This window comes from Anomalospiza imberbis, chromosome 10 (assembly GCF_031753505.1).
Source record: "Anomalospiza imberbis isolate Cuckoo-Finch-1a 21T00152 chromosome 10, ASM3175350v1, whole genome shotgun sequence".
In the NCBI taxonomy this organism is placed as follows: Eukaryota; Metazoa; Chordata; class Aves; order Passeriformes; family Viduidae; genus Anomalospiza; species Anomalospiza imberbis.
Genome location: NC_089690.1, coordinates 4241521 through 4267071, shown reverse-complemented (window position 1 = coordinate 4267071; position 25551 = coordinate 4241521). Strand labels below are relative to the sequence as shown.

The window sequence follows — 25551 nt, the reverse complement described above, 5'->3', positions numbered from 1 at the left end:
TGGAATTTCCATGACAGAAGCAATATTTTTGTTTCCTTAGATTAACCTCTCCACCTCTCCTACACCTGCACAGATAATAAGCCGTTCTCAGACCTCCAACACCACCAGCAGCAGCATCACCCAACAGACGATGTTGCTGGGCAGCACCTCTCCCACCCTGAGTGCCAGCCAGGCGCAAATGTATCTACGAGCTCAGATGGTGAGTTTTGATTACAGTCCTTGCCAAGTTTGGCTTTGGTCTGTCCCTGCTGGAAGATCTAAGCTCTCTTTCTTAAATACAGTAGATATTGGGCTGCTCTGTTGTCTTTTTTTTTTTTTTCCTCCACTAATTTGTAGTATTGAAGGGAAAGTCCTCTTATGTACTTGTATGAAAGTTCATAGCTGTGTTTATCTACCTCAAAGATTTTTCTCAACATGCAGAACAAATATAATATTTGGTTTACATTATTGTCTTTTGTTTTCTTTGTTTCTATTCTCTATTATTTTCTTTGTTTACTAAAATTACCATGATAAATAGTTCTTTAAATAAATTAATCTAAAAGTAAAAAAGTAAATCTTAGAAGCTGTACATCAGTATGTGGAAGTATGGTATCTCTTTAAGATACTGCATTTCGTTCACAGATCTTAAAAATTTCAGTCTGTTACCATGTATTTTTTTTCTTGCTTAACAGCTTATTTTTACTCCTGCGACCACTGTGGCTGCTGTCCAGTCTGACATTCCTGTTGTCTCCTCATCCTCCTCATCTTCCTGTCAGTCTGCAGCTACTCAGGTGAGCTTGTCTAAACTTATTGAAGGTCCGCCCTGTTGAGTGGGACAAAAATGAAAAGTAAGGAAATGTTGTGCTTTAGTTTTTCTTGCTTTACTGTCACCCCAGACCAGAGAGCAGATGAGCTGCTGGGGTGGCTCTGCCAAACTCCAGCTGAGTCACCTTACCTGTGAAGGTGTGCTGAAGGATTTGTCCTCACTGGGGCAGGATGGCAGTAAATGCATTCTGTATTCCAGTGAGGAAGCAAGCGCAGTTGTCTTGGGTTTGAATGTGCCCTGTGGTGACACACAGAGCAGTGAGAAGTGAAATGTAAACTGCCTGTTCATTACACAGGTACTAACTGTTGAGTGGGGATGGGATTATGTATTCAAAATAGGGAATGGTGATAATAATTAGTCCTCTTTTTCATGTAAAGAATGGTGTAAATTAGTGCTACAAGGGTAGGCATTATCCTTGAAAATGAAATTTTCATTGGGATTGGAGATCTGGGGTTGTTACGTGCAGAATCTGGGTGTGGTAACAGACTTCAGTGAAAATGATCCCTGACTGGTGTACATTTCAGAAAGCAAACCTTTTGTTGCATGTTACATTGGTGGTGTTATGATGACAAGGGAGGTTAATATTGGTTAATTTGGAGGTTAATATAGAAACAAAGGTCTCAGTTTTGTTAGCATGCAGGTGGTAGAGAAGACTCTGGTCCCAATGACCACCCAAGGCTCTGGTTTATGGTGGTGTCTGGAAGCTCACTCACAAACCACTGCACTTCTGCAGTGTCTGTAAAAATAAAATTGCCTTTGCTTAAGATGCCTCGTGTCACTTACTTTGAAGGCACACTAAAAGAGAAAAATAAAAGTTTTAATTCAAATTAATTAACAATTTTCATTTCTTTTAAAAATCCAATAAGGGAAAAAAGACTTGGTATTTATCACTAAAGTAATAAAGATCTCTATCCTTCTCTGAATTTTATGGCTTTAAAGATACTTTGGTATGCAGATTTTTAGCTTCTTGTGATCACATGGGATGAGAAGCATTACAAAATGTAATTTTTTTTTGCTGTTTTTGCCTGATATGTATCATAGCTATTTATAGAGTTCGAGATTTTTCATGTTTTGCTCATTTCCCAGGTTCAGAACTTGACGTTGCGCAGTCAGAAGCTGGGTGTGTTGTCAAGTTCACAGAATGGCCCACCAAAGAGCAGCAGTCAAACTCAGTCCCTGTGCCCCAGTAAGGCTGTCAGCAGCTCCAAGGGCAGCCAGCCCGATCCCTCAGAAAGCAATAGGAAAGGCGAGAGCCCCGCTCCGGAGTGCCGGAGCACGCCGGTCACACGGACATCCAGCATCCACCACTTAATTACACCAGGTGGGATCAACCTACAGGAAACTGTTTGTAGGTCACGGTTCTGTCAGAGTTCAGTGTTCTCTGACCATGTTATTGTAGGTATTCCACCTGAACAGAGCTCAGATTTTATTAGTAAATTCACTTATTTGTTGGTATTGGATGTTGCACAGGATTTTGATTAAGCAGAGGCAGGAATGTTCTTAAGTCACAATACAAGCACAGTATAGCAACTGCAATACCCTGTTGAGTCACAGCACAAACGTGATTCTCATTCCTGGTCTCTGTATGTTCATTGTCAGGACGTGCCATCCCGTCTCTGGGCAGCAAAATGTGGGCTGAAACCACCTCAAGCCACTCGCTCCCATCTAAATCCATTTTAATGGTGGTTTGTTTCTTTTTTCTGTGTTGTCTGTGTCATGAGAATGGTCTTATATCAAGTACTTTTATAAACCCATAGGTAACAGTGCTAAAATTTTAGTATTTTGTATCAAGATAAAATACCCTGTACTTGGTTAGAGAGGCACTTACACTGCATGCAGTGTATTTGCATCTTAGCTTTCTTATTTTGAAAAAGTGATGGTAGTCTAGACAATTGGTCTGAATTCTGTGGAATGTAGCTTGGCTTAGTGACAGCTTTTAGAGAAAGAGTGGAGCTTGGAGGCAGACATTCTGGAGGTGTTGGACTCTAATGCTCTCAGAACTCACATTGGTAAGAAAAAAAACCCATACTTAGTAGCAGAACAAATCAAAGAACCTACATAAATGAGTTGTTTCTCAAGTGGACAAAACAAAGCAAGAAGAGCTTTGCATGTGGAGGAAAATGTGTGTGTGCTGTAAGAAATGGCTGGTGAGTCACTGGGTTCACTTAAAGGTGATGATTTCTCTGGAAGCTGCACTATTTTTAGGTTTGTGCCTCTCAGTTGCTTTGTTCCAGTTCAGGCAAATGCTTTCAATGGTTTAAATTTATACTAAACTCTTGGAATTTTATTTAGTCTCTTAGCATAGTATTATCTGAAGTTTAACTTCACAGTTATCAGCAAATCCTGTTGTGTTTATCATTTCTCTTCCAGTCTGTTTCAAAGCAAAGGTTAAATCCATTTAAAGTTGCATGAAATTCTTAAATAAGGCTGGATCAGCAATAATCTTAGACCTAGCAGCAAAAAGATACGTTTAGCTACTTCTTTATAGAAAGTACCTATATGTAAAAAACATGGCCATATTCATTTGTTCCTTGCTGCATTTTGCTTTGGAAATTGATATACTCCCCTAATTAATTGTTCTTGTGTTCTGTGTGCTGTCAAAGAAGATATTTTTAAACAAATATTGGAAGTGTTAAAAATATTGTGCTGATCTTTAAAGTGACAATTTTGGAGGTATTTTACAATATTTTCAGAACTTGAAGAAAGAGATACTAATTGTCACTTTTTTTCTCTTCCCTCACAGCTTCATATTCTCCATTGCAACCTCATTCTCTAGTAAAACATCAGCAGATCCCACTTCATTCACCACCTCCAAAGATTTCCCATCATCAGCTGATCCTGCAGCAGCAGCAGCAAGTCCAGCCGATTGCCCTTCAGACTCCTCCGGGCCAGGAGCCGCCTCCATCGCAGCACTGTCTGCCCCTGCCCGGCCATGCGCTGCCTCCGGCCCCCAGCAGCGTCCAGTCCCACTGCTCCCCTCTCCACGTCCATCCTCCGCCTCTCACGCTCTCTCCATCCCCGTCCCAGTCAGCTCAGCAGTCAGTGGTGGTGTCCCCTCCGCCGTCCCACTCCCCGAGTCAGTCACCCACCATAATTATTCACCCTCAAGCCCTTATCCAGTCCCAGGCCAGCTCCCTGGTGCCGGCAGCTCTGCAGCCCGAGCCGGCCGCTCCGCAGGCGGCTGCCGCCAACCCCGTGCGGCCGTCGCAGCCGCTCAGCCTCCCGCAGCACCTGCCGCTCCCGCCCTCGCCCGCCGTGCACATCGGGGCCGTGGAGCCGCCCAGCTTGGTTTCCCCGGGCCAGCAGCTCGTGTCCTCCACGCCGCACCAGCAGTATCCAGCCCTGCAATCCGCACCCATCCCTCTGGCAGCTCCGCCTCAGCTCTCGGCATCCTCAACCCAGATTCAACCGCTGCCCCTGCAGTCTGTGCAGTCTTTACAAGTGCAGCCTGAAATTCTGTCCCAGGGCCAGGTTTTGGTTCAAAACACTTTGGTTTCTGAGGAAGAACTTCCTGCTGCAGAGGCTTTGGTCCAGCTGCCATTTCAAACTCTTCCACCGCCACAGACGGTCGCAGTAAATCTGCAGGTGCAGCCGTCAGTTCCGATTGAAACTCCAGTGGTGAGTGATAACATTGCATCCTTTATTCTTTCCCTGGCCTCCTCTAGAGCTGTGAGTCAGGCCCCTTGACTTCAAAGCGACCTAAATCAGGTGCTAGACAGAGGACAAGAAACCTATTGATTACAGAACTGAGTTTTAAGAAAATAATTGACTTTTTCCTTCCGATTCATATTTTGGTTTGGGTTTTTTTGGTTGGCTTTTTGTAATGGATCATCAGTCAAGAATATCAACCAGGAATCAGGAAAATGTAAATTTAAGATCTAAAAATCTTGTTTCTTAATGGAATTTCAATGTATTTGAAGTTTAAAAAAGTAAGTAAATATATGACAGTGCTTATGTAAAGAATTTTGGTAAATGTGACGTGAGGACTGTAAACTTTTACCTCAATACAAATAGATTTTGATTAGGAGAACAATCTATACTAGGTGGAAGCTGCATATCAGGTCATTAAGATGATAGATTTCTGGATTACTTATTTTGTACTAACATTAAAAATAACCTCTTCATAAAAGAATAGGGGAATTTTGATGGTGTTTTGGCAATTCCCATCACCACCATTTAATTTGGTTCAGTGTTTGTCTCAGATGTCTGCAGTTTGTAACTGAAGGTTTTGCCTTCAATCACTGGATTAAAATTGTGTACAGGAAAATAAAATATTATGCAAATAAGGCTGGCATTTAAGATGGCATTGCTGGGCTTTAGTGGTAAAATGCTAATGAGATTAAGATGAGCAAAAGAATCATTGGCTGTTGCAGGCTTTTTTAAGGCTATCAACAGGCTAAGGAAGGAGGTGTGCTGTTCATTTTCAATTTATTTTAAGAGAGTAATAATCTCAACTCTGGTATTTCGTGGAGAAAATTGGGCAAAAGAGTAGGAGCCAGGTTTGCTTTTGACAGGGTGGTGTTTTACATTTTAATCTGCTAAACTGACTGTCAGGAATTTATGTAAATTTATTTCAATACTTTCGAGGGAGAGACCTTAAAATCTCTTTATAACTCCTAATGCTCTTATAACCCCCAATGCTTGATAGTCTTGGTGTACTCTTCTGAAATACTCAGCTTGATTACACTGCTGTACAAGATACAGCAATTTGCAGACTGGTCATTAAACTTGCATTTTGCAGTTGCATTTAAATAACATCAAATGTATGTGTAAATAAAAATAGCAGTAAAGTATACGCATAAGATACTGAAAAATCAAGTTCTCTGCTCTGTTTGATTGGAGAACTGTGCTTTATGTATTGCTGTTTGTAAAAAAATACTTTAATTTTACTGTTATAGATATTGTGATGTCCTCAGAGTTCATTGTTTGGTATGCATTTTGGGAACTAGTATTTTATTAAAAGATTAACATATATGACCTGGTAATTTATTTTAAAACTGTATTTATGCAACTCTTTTAAGGTGTTAAGATAGAATGGAAATCTCTCTAAAGCAATAGTTTGTTGGATGCAGATTTACCAAGTGGAGAATGTGTGTGAAGAGGAGATGCCCGAGGACTCAGATTGTGTCCACATGGCAAGAACACCTACACCACCCACCTTGTCCCCACCAGCCATAACCTTGGGCAACGGAGAGGCTCTTAATTCAGAAGATCCTTTGTCAGGTGAGGACAAATGCCAAACTAAGATAGCTTTTGGTTTTGTGATTTGTGTAAGTAATTAATGGCCAACTGTGTTTGTAGTTAGCAGGTACTGAGTAAAGGAAAATGTTTGCATGAGGAGGGTGTGTTTGTGGAATAGTCTATTGAGATAAGCCATCTTGTTTTAAAAGTGGAATCTGTAAAGCCTAGGGAAGAGTCTGTGTTGATGGGTGCAGAGATGAGTCTCGGAGATTCATCACCTCTTACTTCTTGATTCTGAGCCAGTGGTTGGACATAAGTGATAAAATGTAATATATTTTGTTATTTTTTTGCAGAACATGGGGGACTGCCTTCAGTGACATCATCAGTCAGTGCCTCAGTAATTAAATCTCCATCTGATCCTTCCCACGCCTCTATTCCACCACCACCTCTTTTGCTTCCAGCAGCAACGACCAGGAGCAACAGCACATCCATGCCCAGTAGCATTCCCAGCCTAGAAAATAAACCTCCACAGGCTATTGTTAAACCCCAGATCCTGACCCACGTCATCGAAGGCTTTGTGATTCAGGAGGGGTTGGAGCCATTTCCTGTAAGTCTAAAAGTTGCTAGGAATTTTTACTAGTAATCTTTGAAATTAACTCTTTGTAAGAATGATGTTATTTGTGGCTGGTTGATAGTTAGATCTTGAAGTATGTTTTAGATGTTGGTTTTGACTTTTTCTCCACTGATTGGTGACTTGAGTAGTAGGCTGTATCTGGGGATAACTACAGAGAGTGGGTTTAGGCTACCATTTGGAAAAACTTTTTTATATTTATCTGCCTCCTAGATCCCTCTATTTAAGTGATACCTTAATTTGAACCTCAGAGCTGAGTCTGTTAAAATTTTAAAATGCTACAATTTGTTGTTTCAAGCACTTGCAAGCTCTTAACTGGGCTAGGTGTAATTAGTGCAGTGTCTAGTAAGAATTACCATTGACAATTTTAAATCACAAGCTGACAATTTAAAGCCTGTTGTTCTAATTTGTGTCTCATTTTCCCATTCCTTCATTTCTGTAGGTATAATGTGTTTCTCCCTTTGTTAAATATAATTGTAAACTGCAGAGCGGGAGTGAGTCTTAATTTGTTTGAGAAATAAGCTTTGGCATGATGTAATTACACTTCATTGATATGAAGTAGAAACTGATCATCTTCTCAGTTACAACTGTTAAGTCACAAATACTGTTTTTAATTATTCACTGTTGTGAATAATGTTAATTACTCACTGTTGCTTTTCTTTTATTGCCCTAGGTCAGTCGTTCATCTTTGCTGGTGGAAGAGCCTGCAGAGAAGAGATTGCTGGTGGAGGGTCAGATCATGAGTGTGGTGTGTGTTGAATCAGACTTGCAGAACACAAAACATGCAGACAACTCATCAGACACAGAGATGGAGGATATGATTGCAGAAGGTTTGTAGTTTTTGTTTAAATGCCCATTTCCCCCCTCCAGTTCTGTCTGCTATGAAATGGGAATCAAACTGGCCTGGCCCAGAAAACTCAAGTTATGCTGTGAACACACAGAATAACTTGTGTAAATTCATCTAAGATTTGAAAGTTCAGAATTTTTTAGCCACCCCTGGATTTTCTTTCCCACAGCTTGTGTCCTTATTGCACTAGACCTGGTTTTGGTGATCTGCTTAAATTTAGTCTTAATGCAAGTCTTTCTTTCATTCTCTTAAAATAGTTCTGTTCCTTTTTCCATATCAAAACTCTTTGCAGCAGTTATTTTGTCCATAATTTGTTTAATTAGATGTTAATTCAGTTTTCTCTTCAGTATGAACACTGTGCTGTTTCTCAGATTTCAGACAGCTTGTCTATTTTGTGGAATTATCCAAACACTCATAATTTTGGGTTTAATTTTGGTATAGCTCCTTACAGCTGGTGTTAGGTTTATGTAGAGAATTTATAGCTACTCATTAGATGAGCTGGTAGGAAACATCCAACATCGAGACACATCCACATCACGTGAGTAGAGGAGATTTTCTGATAGTAAATCAGGGTATGACTCTGTGTGTGGCAGAAACACCCTTCAAATACCCTTCTCAGTGTTTCCAGCTCTTTGCTGCACTAGTGCTTTTTGTAGAGCAGGAAAAGGGCCATCGCACCTCACCAATAAGAGAAAAATACTGTATAACAATAAGCTGTAAATCAGCAGTTATCATAATCCTTTTCTTTGTTGCATGCAGATTATCTTTTTCATAGATTGAATGTTATATATATTCGAGATTCAATGTTTTCTTCACTTTCACAAGTCCCTTTGGTTGTAGCAGCTGCTTCTTCAAAGTACTTTAAAAGGTTAATTCATTATGTCATTACAGGAGAGTTTGCATTTATACGGTGGAAGGCCTGATTCTCGTAATGAACTCTTTATGAAGGAATTCATGATGAATGTAACCCTTCTTTTTTAATCGCTTGCTATGTTTGAGGGCAGACCTGCTCATGGATGGCTTGAAATGCAACAAAAAACTGATTAAATTCATTGAATAACTTAATTGAAGGTTCATTAAGGTTCAGTTTGCTCAAGATCTTTTCTAGACTGAATGAAATCTATGACTTGCTTAGCTTTGCATAATTGTCTGTTAATCAAAATATTTAATTGAATGTGTTAAATATTTGAAGATCTTTTGTCTGCTTGAGGTGAGAGATGTGAACATAGTTTTGTGTCATTGAAACTAACTTTATTCCTCATTCCTTCTTTAGAGGGACTGGAGGAAATTGAAAATGATCTTCTGAAGTGTGAATTTTGTGGAAAAATGGGATATCCCAATAAGTTTCTGCGGTCAAAAAGATTCTGCTCCACATCCTGTGCCAAAAGGTAACTCTATGTAGTTATTGTTTATCATTATCTGGCTAATGGATTAATCTCTCCTGGTCAAGAGAGCAAGAATTCAGAGTCAACCTCTGAATGCAAAATCTTCCATTATAACAACTGGAAAGTTGATGTTTAATACCATAAATTTTAGAAACGGGGAACAGTTTCTCATTTCAGGTTGCCACTTAGCTCTTTTTTGGTGTCATTGTGTCTGCTGTGTTCCCATTTAGGTAGTGGGAATATATATTTTTGATTTGATACTTCTTGGGACACCACCAGCAAAATAATCTCAAGGAGATTTAGTCCTTTAATCTTAACATGGGATTTTTGCCTCTATCCTCCTTTGACTGGGTATCAGCTAGGTAGAGAAAATGGAACCAGGAAATGCAATGTAATTTTAGGTTTTTAGTGGACATTTCAGAGCAGAACTGTACTATGCGATAAAATGCAAAGGTATTTCTAAGAATGGGAAGGACAGACATCTTCCAGGGGTCATCTGGATGTACTTGATCCCACAACGAGATGAGGGTTTTGATGAAATGGCCTTTGAGATACCTTTCTCTTGTATTTCTGTGACAGCTGTTGTTGTAATTAAGCAGTATTTCTACAACACTGTGATTTCATGGTTACTTGATTGAATTCAGTCCAAAAACCTCCTAGTGCATTATTGAATATATCTTACTTCTTTAGGCACAGCCTTAGTTGCACTAAGAAATTTGGGCTGTTTCCATCAGACAAGACCAGTCGTTGGAATCGGAAGTCAGATAGCCAAAGTCTTGGGCGACGCGGGCGTCGGCCGAGCGGCCCTGAGGGGGCATCACGAGATCATTTTCTTAGACAGGTCTGTGGAATATTTGCTTAAAACTATGGCACTGCTTTGGGAATTGCAAATAAAGCCTAATACTGTAGTTACTATGTTTTCCAGCTTCCAATTACTTATCCATCTGCAGAAGAAGACTTGGCTCCTCATGAAGACCCTGTTCCCACGGCCATGACCACGCGCCTGCGGAGGCAGAGTGAGAGGGAGAGGGAGCGGGAGCTCCGGGAGCTGAGGATGCGGAAAATGCCAGAGAGCATCGACCTCTTACCGGTGGTGCAAACTGACCCCTCAGTATGGACTGTCGATGAAGTCTGGGCCTTTATACATTCTCTGCCTGGTATGGAAGGGGCAAGAACTTGTTCCGTTGGTTTTAACAATGAAGTTCCTTGCTTTATAGCAGCACTGTGATGAGGAGGTGATGTGGTAACAGCAGCAGTGTTAGCTGGTGATAGAGACCGGAATGTGATTTGTTTCCTCTTGCTTGTTCCTTCAGCACAAATCCCATGTTGATAGAACTAGTCCCACTTCTGCTGTTGCATCCCAGCTGATGGAGATTAGAGCTGTTCCTTCCTTCAGTCTGACTTCTCTCAAGAGGTCAGTAGAGAGATCAGACACACTTCCTCCCTGTTACACTGCTTTCTTCTCTTCCTTTCTCACTTCCTTCTTCTCTTTCTTCCTCCCTTGCTGCTTATTCAGTAGAAAAAGCAAGAGCAGTGTTACTTCCCTTGATACAACTGAAAAGTTTGGAAGACCTGTCATGATACAAGTCATTAAAAAAAAAGAAGCAAGTTTCTGCTATAAAGTTAAATTTTGTTTTGCATAGCTTTGCTCAGAGATCTTCTGCCTAGAAACTCTGTATACTGCTAGTCTCAGTTTGTTCTCAGAAAAAATAATATGGTTTTTCCTTGTTCACAAACCTTTCTTATAGATCAATATTCACTGTTACCTTTATGTCATCTTCAGGTTATTTGGCATTTATCATTTCCCAACTATCATAACCTTTAAAGCTTCAATCCCCACCTTTCCCAAGGATGCCATTTTATCTGATCAGACACTAACCCCTACAGATAACAAGGCAGATCTCCACAGTAGCAGTCATAGCAGAATTTTTGTTGCTTACCCATTAAAACCCAAGCTATGTTTGTTCCTAATTTTCTACTTTTTCTGGAATGCTATACCATTTTTTGTGAATCCCATTGGACTATTAACCTATAAGGAATATATCTTCACTGCTAAGTCATACACATGCATTTTGACAGACAGTCTTTTTTAGTAGGTCAGGCAAAGAATTGCATAAGAGATGTTTAAAACTGGCAGAAGTTATCCTTGAAGTACCTTTCTTCTGATAGTTTATTGCAATTCAGTAACACTGTCTCCTTCTTCAGAACCTGCAGTGATGGATGTGGTTATTCCTGTTTCTGTACTTGAGCTGTGTTATGGGGTGTAGCTCTGTCACTGCTGTTTTCAGTTACTGTTTGTATGGATTTGAGGCTCTAGTTAATTCAATAACTAATCCTAGGCTCTCAAGAAATGATAATTCCTGTGCTAGAGTAATGGAAGTGCCGCATAAACACAATTCACTTGCAAGTATGAAACGAAAAATTTTATTCTTAAAATGTGGTTTCTGTTTTGAAACCATTACCTTTACAATATTTCACCAGCTGCTGGATCTGGTTTAATTTTGTGTATTCTATAAACAAGGTGATCTTTGATTTTAAACAAGCATTTATTTACATGTAATGAGAATTTATTGTAATTACTCATTCCTTTCCCTATGAACGCTTAGTTTCTCAAATACTTTTTTTTTAAAGAAGTTCAATAGATATTTAAAGTTATATTCACAACCTGCCAGAATTTTATTGCTGTATTGCTGCATTTGGGTTTTTGGGTAATTTTGGGGTTTATTCTTTTCAGTATATTTTCAAGTCACTCTCTTGAAAAAATATTTCATCATATACTTCCAAGATGGATTAATGCAGGAAATAATATAGGTGATTTTCTTTATGGCATTTTATATTATATATCGACTTGGTGCAGTCTGTGCAGGCCATGTGTAGACCATGCCTTAGGAGATGGTGATTTGTCACTTTTCCATGAACATTAGGGACATCTGTTTTCATTTACAGCTTTCTGCACAGTCTGTAGCTGAAATGGAGTTGTGTCCTTGTCAGGCTTTTCCCGAGTTCCTCTGGAGCCTTGTGGAGAAGTCAATGTCCAGGACACTTGCACTGTTAGCTGCTTCTTCTGGGGGAAGAGACAGAACAGCTTAAGCTGAGCAGAATTGTTCTCCTTTCTGTCTTCAGTTGCAAGATGAATGACCTTTCACCCGCTCTCCACCCTTTTCTTTTGGCCAAATTATTGCACAAGCAATTGCAAAAGTTAAGAATATACCCAGATGTGCTTGGATGTGGGAACTGCAATACCTTCAACTTCCATGCTCTGCTTTTCCAAAAATGGCTTTGATAAAAAGTATTTAAGAAGTTGCACGGAAATTGCTTAAAGGAAAAAAACTGGCAACAACAAACATCCGGTTTCCTATTTCAGTAGGACCAGTTTTGTTCCTAAATGTAAGAGCTTCTCCTGATCTCTGAGACTCTTTGTAAATGGTGTGGCCTGACAATCACAATGTGCAGGTCTCAAATCAGACATGCCATGATACCTTTCCCAGAAATACTCAATACTTGACGTACAGATGTTTTATCTGTTGTTGGCACTTCAATAAGAAAACCTTTATGATGATGTCAGAGCTGATTGTTACCTGAGGTCTCTTTAACAAATCATTAAGGAAAAAATTGTGCTCTATTCTTCATGAAAAGCTAACTTTCTCCAACCTTGAATGTTACAACCTTCACACAGTAATAGTCCAAATGAATTCAGGTTTGGATGTTGATACTTCCTTCCACGTTTCCTTTCCATTTGCCTTGTACACATTTGTAAATCCATCAGGAAATTAGGCTATCTATTCTTTATGGAATTTAAATCTGAACACACAAGAGAATATGAAATGAGTTGCTGTCATCTAGGTAGAAAAGTTCTTCACAGTAATTTCATATCTCTATAATAGTATACTTTTAAAAAGGGATAATGTAAAAATGCCAAAAAATAAGCTTACTTGAGGAATAATTGACATCAGGAATGGAAGGTGGAGCACAAATTCAAGTGTGCCTGAAAGGCTCTGAGACAGATGGAGGGACTGCTGGATTGAGAACACAAATGTATTTTAAAACCCCATTAAAAGCATGGCTGGGGGAAAGAAGCTTCAATAAACAACTGATAATGAGTGCTATCATGGATGTTATTAGAAGACATTTATCCATCTGACAGAGCTGCCGTAGAGCCAGGCATAACTGGCTGATTCTGCTCTGCACATATCCAGAACATCTTTGGAGGAACCTTTATTTCCACAGTGTTCTTCAGTGGAAAGGGGCCCTCAGTTGCTTGGGACAGTCCAACCCATGTAGAGTCTTTTTTTTTTTTTATGTTGTGATCTTCAGTAACCTGAGACTGGTATTTTACGTTGAGAAATGGAGTTTAACATGGGAAAAATATCCAACCAGTTTAAAGTTGCACTTGTGAGCAGTGACTTGAGTTACTGCTGTGTGTAGAATATTCATTCTGATAACAAATGCTAAATATCTTCATGAGATGATTGTGCCAAAGCCCATACTTCAAAACTTTGTTTCCTTAGCTCAGTGGTGTAACACACAGATGGAAATAACTCCTTTTGAAAATTGTAGCTATTTGGATGTTCTCACTGCACAGAGCAGTATAATATAATTATCATTTATAGAATTAGGTAATAATATCTTTTTATTGTTGGAAAGAACCTACTTGAATTATGTTCCTGATTGCTATTTCATTGCTGTTTTCCCAATCTCTTCCAATGATGAGAGGTTGTTCCTCTTAATGAAATGAAAATTCTGCCTTTGCTGGGACTTGAAATTCCCAATGAGTAGTTCTCCAATAAATACAGTGCAATTAGAGGCTGTAGTAAAAATTATTTTCATATTATTTCAGAATTCCCATCATAATACTGAACACTTTATGTAATTTAGGTTCAACAAGCTAAAGAGATGAGCACTGGAAAATGTGTTCCTGAAAAGCTCTGGTGTGGATATTGGATCTAAGAATGGACATTTCTAAACAGTAATCATATTTTTTATTGCCTTTAGGTTGTCAAGATATTGCAGATGAATTTAGAGCACAAGAAATTGATGGACAAGCTCTCCTTTTGTTGAAGGAGGATCACCTTATGAGTGCAATGAATATTAAGCTTGGACCTGCATTGAAAATCTGTGCACGTATCAATTCCTTGAAAGAATCCTAGGAGGTGAACATGAAGGATTGAACAACAGTTTCTCAGTGACAGAACCAACAGTAATATGCCAACATCTTCACTGTGGCATGAGTGTTACTGTGGTGTTTTGTTATGTAGGTGGGGCTCTCCCCGCATAAAGACTTTAAAATGTTCCTTTGATTATACCAGGAGTCCTCTGTAGTTTTCAACAACTAATAAGTTTATAGTAAAGCCTGAGTAATGCTTTGAGTTGAAATTTTTCATGGAAAAACATGAAGTGAAATATGCTGTGATAGGTTAGATATTCCCTAACATGTACTTCATCTTCTGAGTTATGATTAACACCCCAGTCCCCACCCCAATCTAGACACCATTTAAATTGTGTTGCTGTATTCTGAAAGATTTTTCCCACATACAGCAGTGTTTGGACTGAACTAACAGAAGTGTCCACAGGCCCTGTGGAAGCACTAGTACCAGTAAAATGCTATGCATTTAGTTGTGCTCTCTGAGTTTGTTTTAGTCTTGAGCAAATTGTTTGTAAGGGGTAGGTTGGCAGCTGGTTTTCCTCGTGTAGGCTTACCCTCATCTCTGCCACTATAGTATTTTCTTGAAGTCTGTAAAAATACTATAAATCATGTAGATGTCTCATCAAAATCCTCATGATCAGGCTACTGACACTCCTGCCAGAGGTAACTGAAGCACATGTTACTTTACTCTTTGAATGCTGCTATGCACTAAGGGGGCATTTAAGTGTTAGGTTTGTAGTTTCACATGCTGCTAGTTAAACTAGACCAGCAGTTCTCAAATGGGGGTTCAGAGTGGACCCTGAGGAGGTGTGGGAGCACTCGGGGCTCAGGTTCCCAAATGCCTGGATGTGAGGGGCTGAAAACTGCAGCCAGGACCAGCTCATGTTGAGACAAGTTGCCGTAGAGACTGGGGGTAGAGAAGGGACAGCAGAACTCGGATGTTCTTTTTCTTGCTACCTCTTCTAACGTGTCTTTCCCTGTAGTGCATTCCCATTGCCTCACTGGAAGCTTCCAAGCACCTTTTCCTTGTCCAGTGGCCAGTGTGAGCTGTGCTTGCAGTACTCTAAGGAAGGAGCAGTGAGGCCCCCTCAGAGCTTATGCAGGAGCAGCTGCTGGATGCCTGGAGCTGCAGGTCAGCAGGAGGAATGCCAGCTCTGGGAGAATGTCCTGGTTTAGGGCAAATTTGGGAGGACCAGGACAGAGAAATATCCAGGGGCCCTGCTTTGTCCCTCTGGCAGGAGATTTTGTCTTGGATGCTGCAGACCCAGGTGGTGGGATTTTAGTGTCCCACTCCATCTTCCCTCTCTCACACTGTGTGGAACAAATACATTTCCCCAGTTACTGATGTTCTTGGAAGCTGCCTGGGCTCTGAGGCAGCAGCACCTTCTTGGCCTTTGCTTCCCCACCACCTGTGCACAGATGCTCTTGGATGTATTTTGTCCTTCTGTTCTCTCCCTTTTGCAGCTCCACTCCCCTTATGTACAGACCTGGATCCTTAAGCTCTTGTTTAGGGAAAGAAGGGTACGTGTGCTGATAGTCATTGTGTATATTTGAATTAAATATGTGTATGTGTCTGCAAATAATGTATTTTTTTGTATTTTATGCAAATTAATGCATAATATATGATTGTGTAGGGAGGTATTCAGGGGGCTGTACAGTATTCCTGAAGAGGAGAGGAACTGACCTAAAGTTTGAGAACTGCTGCCCTAGATCAAAAGGAGTCAATGCACATACACTGGCTAAAAGGCAGGTTTGTGACAGACAGATTAATATGTCTGTTATTTAACTGATGACCTTAAAGAGTAAATTTGAATTACAGAAAAATCTGTGCTTCATTTTCCTTTAACTACACTATTGCTTTGTTTCCACTAACAGATTTTCTACCATTACCTTCTAGAGATCAACATTAGAATCATTGTTCTTAATTACAACTGTTTGAGCTTGCTAATAGCAGCTGTTATTAATGTTTTTATTAACCACTGAAGCTGCAAGTTAGGACGACACGTTGCAGTTGCACGCTGGTATGTGGTGAGAACCCTTACCCAAATGGCACCAAAGCTTTAGAGGATGAATTGATGCCTGGGTTTATTTTGGAGGGAAGTTGCTAAGCACTTTCTAATTAGTTTTTTTTTTTTCTATTTTCAGTTACTGTTGTAAAATAAACTTAGTTGAAATTCCAATGTTTGCTAATGTTCATTTGAAAGACATTCAAATGATGGAGACAGTGGGTTCCCATTTGTAGCATTTCTGTAAGATGCACAGTGTAGCATATCTGTAACATATGTTCTAAAGGATATGTTCTGTTTTGATGAGCTAACTGAAGACTAAAGATATCTTAGATATTTATCCTTTAGCTTTTGTCTTAAAGTTTTATTATTTTTATACAGAAATCTCACTGGCTAATTTTTAATCTGTTTTCTGATTGTACTGTTCTTAGGCAATGTAAAAAGTAGGGATACATAAATGTGGTTTGATAATGGCTTAAGGTGTACTGGAAAATGTGGACTTAGGGGTCTTATTTAGATCTGTAGTTAATCAGTGTTACATGCATGAGAATTTCATGGCTACTTTAATTTTGCTTTATTAGACAGCTTTCAGGAGAGCTTCTCCAGCTAGTGTTTGTGTCCAGCTCAGCCAGAATCACTGCCAGGTGCCAGGAGCTCAGAGCAGACCCCAGTAAGGCACATCTGGTCCTGTTCATCTGGTATGTAACATTCCCTGTGGGTTTGGGAGAGCCACAGATAATGAGTTATGCTTTAAATATTCATAAATGCAACAGCTTAGAATGTGGGCCTTATGCATATTGAAAGTTTTTTTTTATTCTTCAGTGATTTTGGCAATTAACTGGACCTTGAAAGCAGACACGGCTATACCAACCTGTAATGATAGAAGTGCACTTGTGCAGGAGTGTTTGCCAGTGTAGCTGTGTCAATAAAATTTATTTCTTTTTTAAAATCATACTTGTATGTGAAAGTAGACTGGAAAATTTCCAAGTGCAACTGAAGTCTACTTGGGAAGCTTATGGATTTTCTCAAAAAAGCAATATAATACTTAGAGTAACAGTCCTCCAGAACCATTTTATGTACCAGCCACTTGCTGTTCAGATAGGTGAGGTTTTCCGAGGCTTATACTACCATTTCCCATGGCTTTCCCACATGTTAGGCTGTACCTTCTTGCAAAAGAAGTAGTATTAAAGATTTTAATTGCATTTTAACACTTGTTCCCACAGGATATGTCTACAAGAAATCTTTTTTTATTCTCTTTATTTCCTGGGATTTTGCTTTCTGTATTCAGATTTCTGGTGGTGCAGGCTCCCCCTCACAGTATTGTTTGCAGTATGTCAGCTTCTGTAGGGATAGGTCAGAAGGGAGATACATTCCATGGCTTTTTTCCCTTCCTTTTCCTCTACCACTCTCCATCCTACCCTACTCCTTAATGGAAACTGCAGCATTAGCTCAGGGCAAGGCCCTTTTGCAGAGCGCTGGGCTGAAGGTATCTGTCAAGATTTCATCCAGTAGAACAGAACTGTGACACTTTTCTCAGCTTCAGGGTTTTTTGGGGTTTTAAAGAATTGCACATGGATGATCAAAAGGGGTGTGCAGCCTCTCCTGATCCATCTGCCTTGTATCAGCATCCCTGCTTGCAGCAGGAGCGGGGTACTCCCCTGAGGAAGCTTGGCTACCTCCACTGACTTAAAGTGCCAGCTGTTCTGGCTCACCAGAGAGTGTCTAAAGGGGTTTTAGAAAGGCAGCATTGTAAATCCATTCTTCACCCATTAACCCATCATTTTTTTTCCAGAAATGAAGTTCCTGATGGAGGGTAAAGCCTTTGCTAGATTTTTGTCAATGAGACATTTCAAATAGAAGATTTGTGTCTTGCAAGCATCCATTTCCTCATTTTTTTCCTGTGAAAGCAGGTATTTAACCCCTGACTTCCACCTGTGCTTTGTCCAAAAAATAATCCAGTCTTTTGGATAGAACAGATGGAGTCCTTTGTAACTGCAGATGTGGCAGGAAGAGGAAAGGATGGAATAAAACCAACTGTTTGGGCAGATCTGTGATAGCTTTTGAATAATTTCTGTATCTTGAAGTGTAAGGAAATATTCAGGTACAAAACCACTGAAGTGTAATTTGAATGGAAGTTTGGTGTGAGACTGGGCTGAGTGTGGTGTGTCGCTGCCTGGCATGGCAGCTACAGCTAATGCCAGTTTCAGATGGACGTTCTCATTCTAATATCACAACATCCATGCAGAAACTTCCACCTCAAGAGCTCAACAGATTTCTTACACAGTGACAAATCTACAGTTCTGAGTGATCAAAAAATTCAGTGACAGCTGTGTTGAGTCCTGGTTTTGCAAATAATTAGACATCCCCGTAATTTATAACATGAGTAGTTCTGATTGTACTGAGACTGCTCATCTTAAAACTCAGCATGTATAAAAGCTTGCAGAGTTATTTTCTCACCAGTATTGTATAGAGATGTCCTGTTAGCATATACTTAGAAATATATTTGTCATCATTAACCAGATATTTCCTCATTGATTGTTTAAGGCTGCAGATAATGACAGTGCAAAACAATCAACCTAGGGTAGTTTTTTAATATTCACCTAAATTAGTTTGTTAGAGATGGAGAGAAGCTAATATTTGGGAGTATTTTGTTTTAGATACACTGTTTCTGTTCAGTGCTGAGTGGAACAGGTATGAGCAGAGCTATCAATGAATAATTTCGGTGTAAAGTGTTAATTGCTCATAGTGAATTAATTTTCAAGTCACTCTTGTATAGTGAGCTGTAGTTTCAGACAGGAAATACTGTGAGAAGAAAGAAACTTTAAATTTAATGCTTAGTTCATTTAAGATGAGCCTAAATTAAATTAATTCTAAAAGACTTTGCCTTTAGTCATGAGAGTTTATTTAGACTTGAAAGGTTCTATGTAGTTACATCCCCTGGATGGCTTTGCAAATGGTGACATTTGAGAAAGAGACAGTGATGATGCTCCAGTGCCAGCTGTGTGGGTTTTTCAGGAAGCTTTTTCAGGAAGCTGTCCCTGGTCTGAACTGATGGAGTCAGGGCCTGAGGCACAAACTGAGGACCAAGGCAGTGAGCACACAGTACCCTTATCTGTGAGAATCAGCCTGGTTTGTTTTTACCATCTTCATCTCTTTGTAAATCTGACATTTCCTTCCCCACTCAATTTCTGAGAGTGGCATTTTGCTCTCTTGCATGTCAGCTCTGGGGGCTGTGGAGTTTTGTGTCCTGTTTTATCCCCTGGGTCCCATGGTCAGCACTTCCACATTGGTCCAGGCCCCATCCTAAGCTGCTGTTTAGGTTTGTGTAACCTCTGCATTAAAACACACACCTGCTCATTTACCTGAAGGTTGCATAGTATTTTCTGATCTCTCACAGCAAAGTGGGAGGGAAAAAGCAAAGTTCAGAGATATGAATATGCTGGTAATTGCAGGTATGGAGTAAGCTCATAGTCCAGCTTTTGTAGCCATGGATTTAACTTTTCTGAAGCACAGTTCTGGGAGCCAGTGTAATGAACAGATTTCAAGCTAAAAATTTTTAAATTTCCGGCAAGTATTCCTGTTGAATTATCCAAATGACTCTGTAGAGTAAGGAGCTAGAAAAAACAAAATTTTAAAAGATTTTTTTTCATCTAGAAGTAATTGTAACTTGAGCACAATTGTGCATTCGTAGAATTGTGATCATAAACACTGTTTAAGTGCAATACATAACACTGAAGGAGCATTCTAATTGTGTTTATGAAGCACTGCTTGGCTACATAGGGTTGTTGACAGGTTTGTGGTGTTGTTGCTCGGTAATAATCAGGATATCTATGCTGATTATGGGATTAGGCTTGAAGCACAAATGTCTTTGATTCATGAGGTAGATCTGCTTTGTGAGTGAAGCCTGGGCAGCCTGTGGAAGGCTTGTGTTGTCCTCCACTCTCCAGCCAGGATGCTTCCATCCTCTGGCAGCTTTTTGCTGCCAAATTCATTTTTAGAAAGAACGAGGGATTCTGCACACCCAACTTCCTTTTCACGTAGTCTTTTGTGTTATAGAATGAACAAGCCAGTACTGACCAGGAAAGATGTGTGTAAAGATGAAGGGTTTTATCATTGAGTGCCAAATACTCTGTTCAGAGTTGAAAACACATAGACTATCTCATTAAAATCAATGTTGATTTGTAAGAGATTTTTTAAATGAGAAAAGTACAAAAGTCTCCCATAAAGGGTTAACACTTTTGCTGCTGTTAGCATTAATATCAATACTGTAAGGTATTTGAATGGTGTAAGGCCATTAGTTGCTGGCACAGCACAAGAAGTGATGTAGAAAGGAGATATAGCAGTGGTTATCTGTAGTTCTTTTATTTCAGATATTTCCACCGTCCTGGCACAGCTTCTGTCCTCTCTAGCAGTGAAACTGTCACCCCTGTTCTAGAGAGGGGTGGTCCAGGCACCAGTGTTGGGACTGGCCAGAAGCACCAGGTTAAAAAAAAAATGCAGAGGGAAAGACAGTTGTTAGGAAGGCGGTAGGATGGAGATCACTGCACAGCTGGTGTCTCCCTCCATGAATGCCAAGCATAAAAGTGGGCTTGCAAAGAGAATTACCATGAATATGTTTTAAAACAGTCCCTTGGCAGGCTCAGGAGCCATGGTTGGATGTTGCTGGAGACCTGCAGTGCCACTGTTGCCTCCTCAAAGGAGGCGACAGCCTAAAAGTTGATGCTCTTTGGCACTTTTCCACAAAAAGTAAGAAAGAATAAATTTGACAAGTAATACAGTGATGTAACATCAATCCATTAATATTTGCTTTGGCTGCCTGTTGTGGCTTCCCTGTAAAAAATGTTAAAAACTTCAAGTGGCTTTAGGAGCACTGCAGCATCTACAGGAATTCTGGCACATTAGGGCAGATGGGGTTGTGTAAACTTTAATTAGGGCTCGGAAAGCTGAACCACACTGATAAATAAAACATGCCAGCAGCCTCACCCAACTGGTTGCAGTTCCAGTTCTGTGCATGTTAGTGATTCAGAAGGGTGAGACTTACCATGCAAAACACACCTGAAGTGAACTTGAAAATAGCTTTTCCTTCATCTGGTGTTGAACAAACTTCAAAAGAGGAATTTCCCCCTGCCTGCCGAGTCCGTAGGAATTAGTTACTTCATGATTCTGAAATGCCTGGTGCATTCTTAGATTTGATGTATTTGCTGATTTTTAAATGGAATTAAATTTTGTAAATATTTTGTCAGCCCTATTTCAGTGGGTGTCCAGTTTCTATAAAACCTGAAGAAATGCTGTGTCAAACCCCTGTGTTTAGCCATGGTTTATCCTATAGCATCTCCAGCACTAACTAACAGCAATTACAGTTTGAGGGAGCAGGGAGAGATTGCTTAGGGTTGATTTTCCAGTTAACATTGCATGAGTTTTCCTGCTTTTTACATGGAAATAGAATTCCCTCCAATTTCATTTTTTCCAGCATAAAAAATGAAATAATTTGTGGTGCCAAACACTTCAAACTATATTGCTAAGCATTGCCTCCTCTTATTGCACTAGTTTTAAAATTCAGTTTTTGATAATTTACTGTCCTTTTGATGGCCTTTTAACCAAGTTTTCCTCCCAAACATTTTCTACTGCTGAAAAATGCTTGTCCCCTTTTGATTACATCACAGAAACCTCAAAGAAATTTACAGCAGACTGTGGGTGAAAGAAGCACTATGTGGGGTGAAGTGAAAAAATCAAAATAATCGGATTTTGGTATGTTTCAGAAATCAGAGATTAATTTATGACTGAGATGTGATTGTGTATTCTTATGGAGTGAAATACTGCAATATTCTTTTATAAGAAAATTTAACCCATGTAGAATTAAATTCTGCAATTAAATCTATCTCTATAATTGATATATAGTAAAATAAATTATTACCCTAAATTGAAATTTTACAGTGGAAGAGCACACAATGAGCTATGTAAAAGTATGATCTTTACTTTGTGAATCATTTTTTAAGAAGCACTTTCCTATTACCACCTAGCATGTGAATGAATTTTAGATTCTCTCATTTGTTATGATCTGTAAAAGTGACATTTCTTCAGTCTGTCTGTTAATGGATAAATCCATCCTACAAATGCTGAAACAAAGCACCTTATACTATGCTGCTTAAACTTGCTTGTAATTGCACCTTTTGTTATCTGCAGAGTTTTCTTAATGAGTATTCTTGTGTGAAATCATTGTTCCCTGTGGGTCTGGGGGACAGTTAACCAACCTACAGCATCATTTACTTAGTTTCTATTTCAATACAACATTGTATTGTGAGTTTAGTGCTTCAGAAATAAATGCTAATTTCATTTGTCTGCTTTAGTTGTGTATCATTTATTTCTCTTACACAAAATCAAATCGAGTCCATTGTAAAACTCGAAAAAAATGAAAATTGAGAGTATTTTTGCTAGAAGCCTGACTAATTCTTTCCCTGCTGAAGTAGCCCCACTTCATATTTAACTATTTTAAAGTAATTTTGGCTTCAAACTAAGGTATATTTTAATTTGAACCATTCTTTAACCTTGGGCATGTGTTTATGTATAGCAGCTAACCTATATGCTTGTTGCTTTAATTATTTAATTATTAATATGTTCATGTACCTTAGAGGAACAGCAGCAAAGAAACAATGAAACACCACCTCTCCCGTGGTTGTGGAAGTTGCACATCTTGCACTGGTTTTGTACTGTGTAACATTTCTATTTCTCTAGGAGTTGTAACTTTAACTAAAACAAGTTATTTTTTGTTAAACAGACAGCAACCCTTACCTTCCATCAAGCTGACAAAAATTCACATTTTAACAACAAAATACACTTCAAAAACTCATTTGAACATTAGGTCAGCATCTGTATGTAACTCCAGCCTTCCAGACTTCATTGCATTTTGTACTGTAAAACCTGAGATAATTCCATTTAAAGGAACTGTAGAATTCTAGTCACAAAAATCAAGTTTAACTGAAAACGTGTCCTGTATAAGCAGTGTTTTTTTAAACATGTAATTTGAAGTTGAATTTCCTGGCCTGGCAGTGCTTGCAGTGCAATATTACTGAAGTATTGCTGGACACTGGACTTGTTTCTGTGGAGTGAAGCTCTGGAGATGTTTCCTGTCTGTAAGGACCCGGCCACCCAGCACCACAGTTCTGCTTCGCAGCCTTTCCAGTCGGCAGCTCATCAACAGATGACAATTACTGTGCCTGGCTTATCAGCTGGCTTTGGGCTTTCATTGTTGAACGGCATAAAGCAGAATTTCCAGCTGACAAAGGGGTCTGTGCACCACCCCTCCTCTGTCAGCTCCACATCGCGGCACCGGCACCAGTAGGCTGCTGCCAGGAGAAAGCTGTTGATGAAGCACAGCCAGGGCACGTTCATCTCCACATAGGCTGGGATCTGCACACCCAGGAGCAGAACCACCACCTGGAGAACAACAAACGGTGCCCAAGTGCCAAGGAAACACAGGAGGAGCCTGCTCAGGAGCTGCCACTTAAAGCAAGTGTTGTTGTTGTTAGGCACGTAGGGGAACATCAGCACAGGCTGGCTGGAAAAGGAGAGGAGCCTGGCAGACAGCAGCATGGTTGTCACCTCCTTCCAGCAAGCCAGGAGAGCCGTGCCCAGCAGCAGCACCATGGCCCACGACACCGAGGAGCTCTGCCGGCTGCCAGAGAGAGGGCACTGGGAAGGGGAAACGCTGTTCTGCATCTCCAGCTCTTCAGAGACAGCAGGAACTTGGAGAGTGCAAAAAAACCCAGAAATCCATATAACCACCACAGCTAATCCATAAAGTAACTTCCGAGCTCGTGTAGGGAGCTGGGATGTTTGAGAGACGGTGGTGTAATAATCCAGAGCAGCCACGAGATACACGGGGTAAGGCAAAATGCCGTAGGTCAGAGAAGAGATCTGAGTGAAGAGGCAGATGTGGTACTCCGTGAAGCGCACGCCCCAGAGCGCAAAGTCCTCAAAACAGAAAATGAAACACATGCTCAGCAGCAGTGTGAAATCGAGGAGTGCCACTGAAAGGCAGAAGTAGCCCATAAAACTGACTTTCACAGGTCTTGGCTTAATTTGCAACATGAAGAAATCAAGGAAGACTTTTCCAAGCATAATCAGGACCAGCATGTAGCTGATTTCAAGAGGTTGGCTGGCATGGGTGCAGTGGTACTGACCAGAACCATTTTCACAGAGTCTGGCAGCCATCCTCCGGTGGAGAAATCAGCAAAAATAAATGTCACAGGGCACAGTGCTTCATCTCTGGAAAGAAAAAAAAAAAAATTTGTAGAAATTTATTTCTCTGTAGCTCTACCAATTAGTTACATCATAGCAACTCCCCAGTTTGAATTTTTCAGGCCCCTTAATGAAAAGAGCCTCACTTCTCATCATTAGATTATCAACAACTGCCTAAATTTTGAGAGTTAACTTCTGAGTTTTAACATTCTTAAGAGTTAAAAGATCAGCATAATTTACTTTTCTAGCTAATGATCCAAGGAAAGGTTTAGGAAAAAAGGCTGACTATCTTCCTTTCCTTTAGAAGGCATGGAGAGGTCTTTCTGTCCAGCTGGCCAGAGGGATGGAGGTTTCAGAGCTCCTGCATATTCTGAAAAATTACAGCACAGAAATCGTACAAGACACTGCAGGAGATGCTGCAGCACAGCCTCACAGTTCATTATGCTCGTAGAATCTGTAGGAAATCGAGACTGCAGAAATATCTTGAAAGCAGAAAAAGCATCAAGCATCACCTCCTTTTTTGGTGGAAAAATCCTGGAACTCCAAGACAATCCAAAGCACAAGGGCTCCATTAGTGAATTGGGCTTTTTTGTTCATCTCTAAGTACAATGACAGAGACCTCAGAACAGCTGGTTTTCCCTTCAGACTTGCACAAGTTTCTTTATGACAACTCTTTTCCAAGTATAAATTCCTATGGAAAATGAACATAGGGTGGCTCTGTGTATGGCAGCAAGACAGCATGGACAGTTTGTCTCTCTCCTTCAAGAAGCAGGATGGTGTCCATGATCCCAGTGAGAGCAAAGAAGAGTCGAGGAGCCACGGCAGCTGTAAAAAGGAACTGACTCGTAGCTCTGTGTTAACAGCGAATTGCTTCGATTTAAGCAGACACCTGCATTTTGTGACCAGTTTCCAGAGTCAGTCAACATTTGTGCTAGTGCACGTTTGAGTTCGAGTGTCCTGAGAGCAGAGCTAGAGCAACTACAAGTCCTTGGCAGCACAACCTGAGAAGCATCCATGGAGTTTGTTTACAAGCCTACCTGGGCTGGCCGCTTCGCTCTTCATCTGCACAAGTGCATCCTCTGAAACCTGATCTGTCTTTACCGTACGGCTCGATTCCGGTGTTTTGTCTTCGTGTGCTGGATGCTGCACTTGTGCCCGCAGAAAGGGGGGAGCCTGCGCGCAAACAGGGTCCCGTTCAGTAAGATAATAACAATAGTAATAATGATAATAATAATAATAGTAAGGAGGAACCGCCTGTCCTGGGCCGTGCCGGCACAGCCCCCATCCTGCACTGAGGACCCCGCGGCTGCCGCCG

The 25551-nt window shown here is 40.2% G+C and overlaps 2 protein-coding genes across 20 annotated transcripts in view; one reads left to right on the top strand and one right to left on the bottom strand.

Moving 5' to 3' along the window:
• PHC3 (polyhomeotic homolog 3) overlaps nt 1-22337 on the top strand; it is a 29268-nt gene extending 6931 nt beyond the window's left edge. For 3 of the 15 annotated variants that reach the window (XM_068200266.1, XM_068200263.1, XM_068200261.1), the window contains 11 exons: nt 74-199; nt 672-770; nt 1892-2126; nt 3549-4423; nt 5878-6028; nt 6340-6593; nt 7291-7447; nt 8738-8852; nt 9540-9690; nt 9775-10006; nt 13842-22337. In XM_068200266.1, the coding sequence (XP_068056367.1) occupies nt 74-199; nt 672-770; nt 1892-2126; nt 3549-4423; nt 5878-6028; nt 6340-6593; nt 7291-7447; nt 8738-8852; nt 9540-9690; nt 9775-10006; nt 13842-13996 (2550 nt within the window). In that variant the 3' untranslated portion in view covers nt 13997-22337. Of the gene's footprint in view, nt 1-40; nt 200-671; nt 771-1891; nt 2127-3548; nt 4424-5877; nt 6029-6339; nt 6594-7290; nt 7448-8737; nt 8853-9539; nt 9691-9774; nt 10007-10162; nt 10356-13841 lie in introns of those variants that run through there. The other 12 variants (XM_068200265.1, XM_068200262.1, XM_068200258.1 and 9 more) reach the window with 10 other exon arrangements.
• On the bottom strand, nt 10276-25432 carry GPR160 (G protein-coupled receptor 160). 5 transcript variants are annotated; one of them, XR_011002478.1, is made up of 3 exons: nt 25274-25432; nt 22623-24263; nt 10276-10353 (listed from the first exon to the last, which is right to left on the bottom strand). XR_011002478.1 is itself a non-coding variant. In XM_068200268.1 (2 exons), the coding sequence occupies exon 2, from the start codon at nt 24207-24209 to the stop codon at nt 23190-23192; it is 1020 nt and encodes a 339-aa protein (XP_068056369.1). In that variant the 5' UTR covers nt 24210-24263; nt 25274-25432; the 3' UTR covers nt 18279-23189. The 5 variants fall into 5 exon arrangements, 2 of the variants coding, with proteins under 2 accessions (XP_068056369.1, XP_068056370.1); XR_011002479.1 differs by having other exon boundaries at nt 22788-24263; XR_011002480.1 differs by lacking the exon at nt 10276-10353 and adding an exon at nt 11813-11913 and having other exon boundaries at nt 22788-24263.
• Nucleotides 25433-25551: the final 119 nt, after the last annotated feature.

What these genes read in the sequence shown, in the direction of transcription:
- GPR160 (XM_068200268.1), bottom strand. Translation starts at nt 24,209, where the DNA reads ATGGCTGCCAGACTCTGTGAAAATGGTTCTGGTCAGTACCACTGCACC.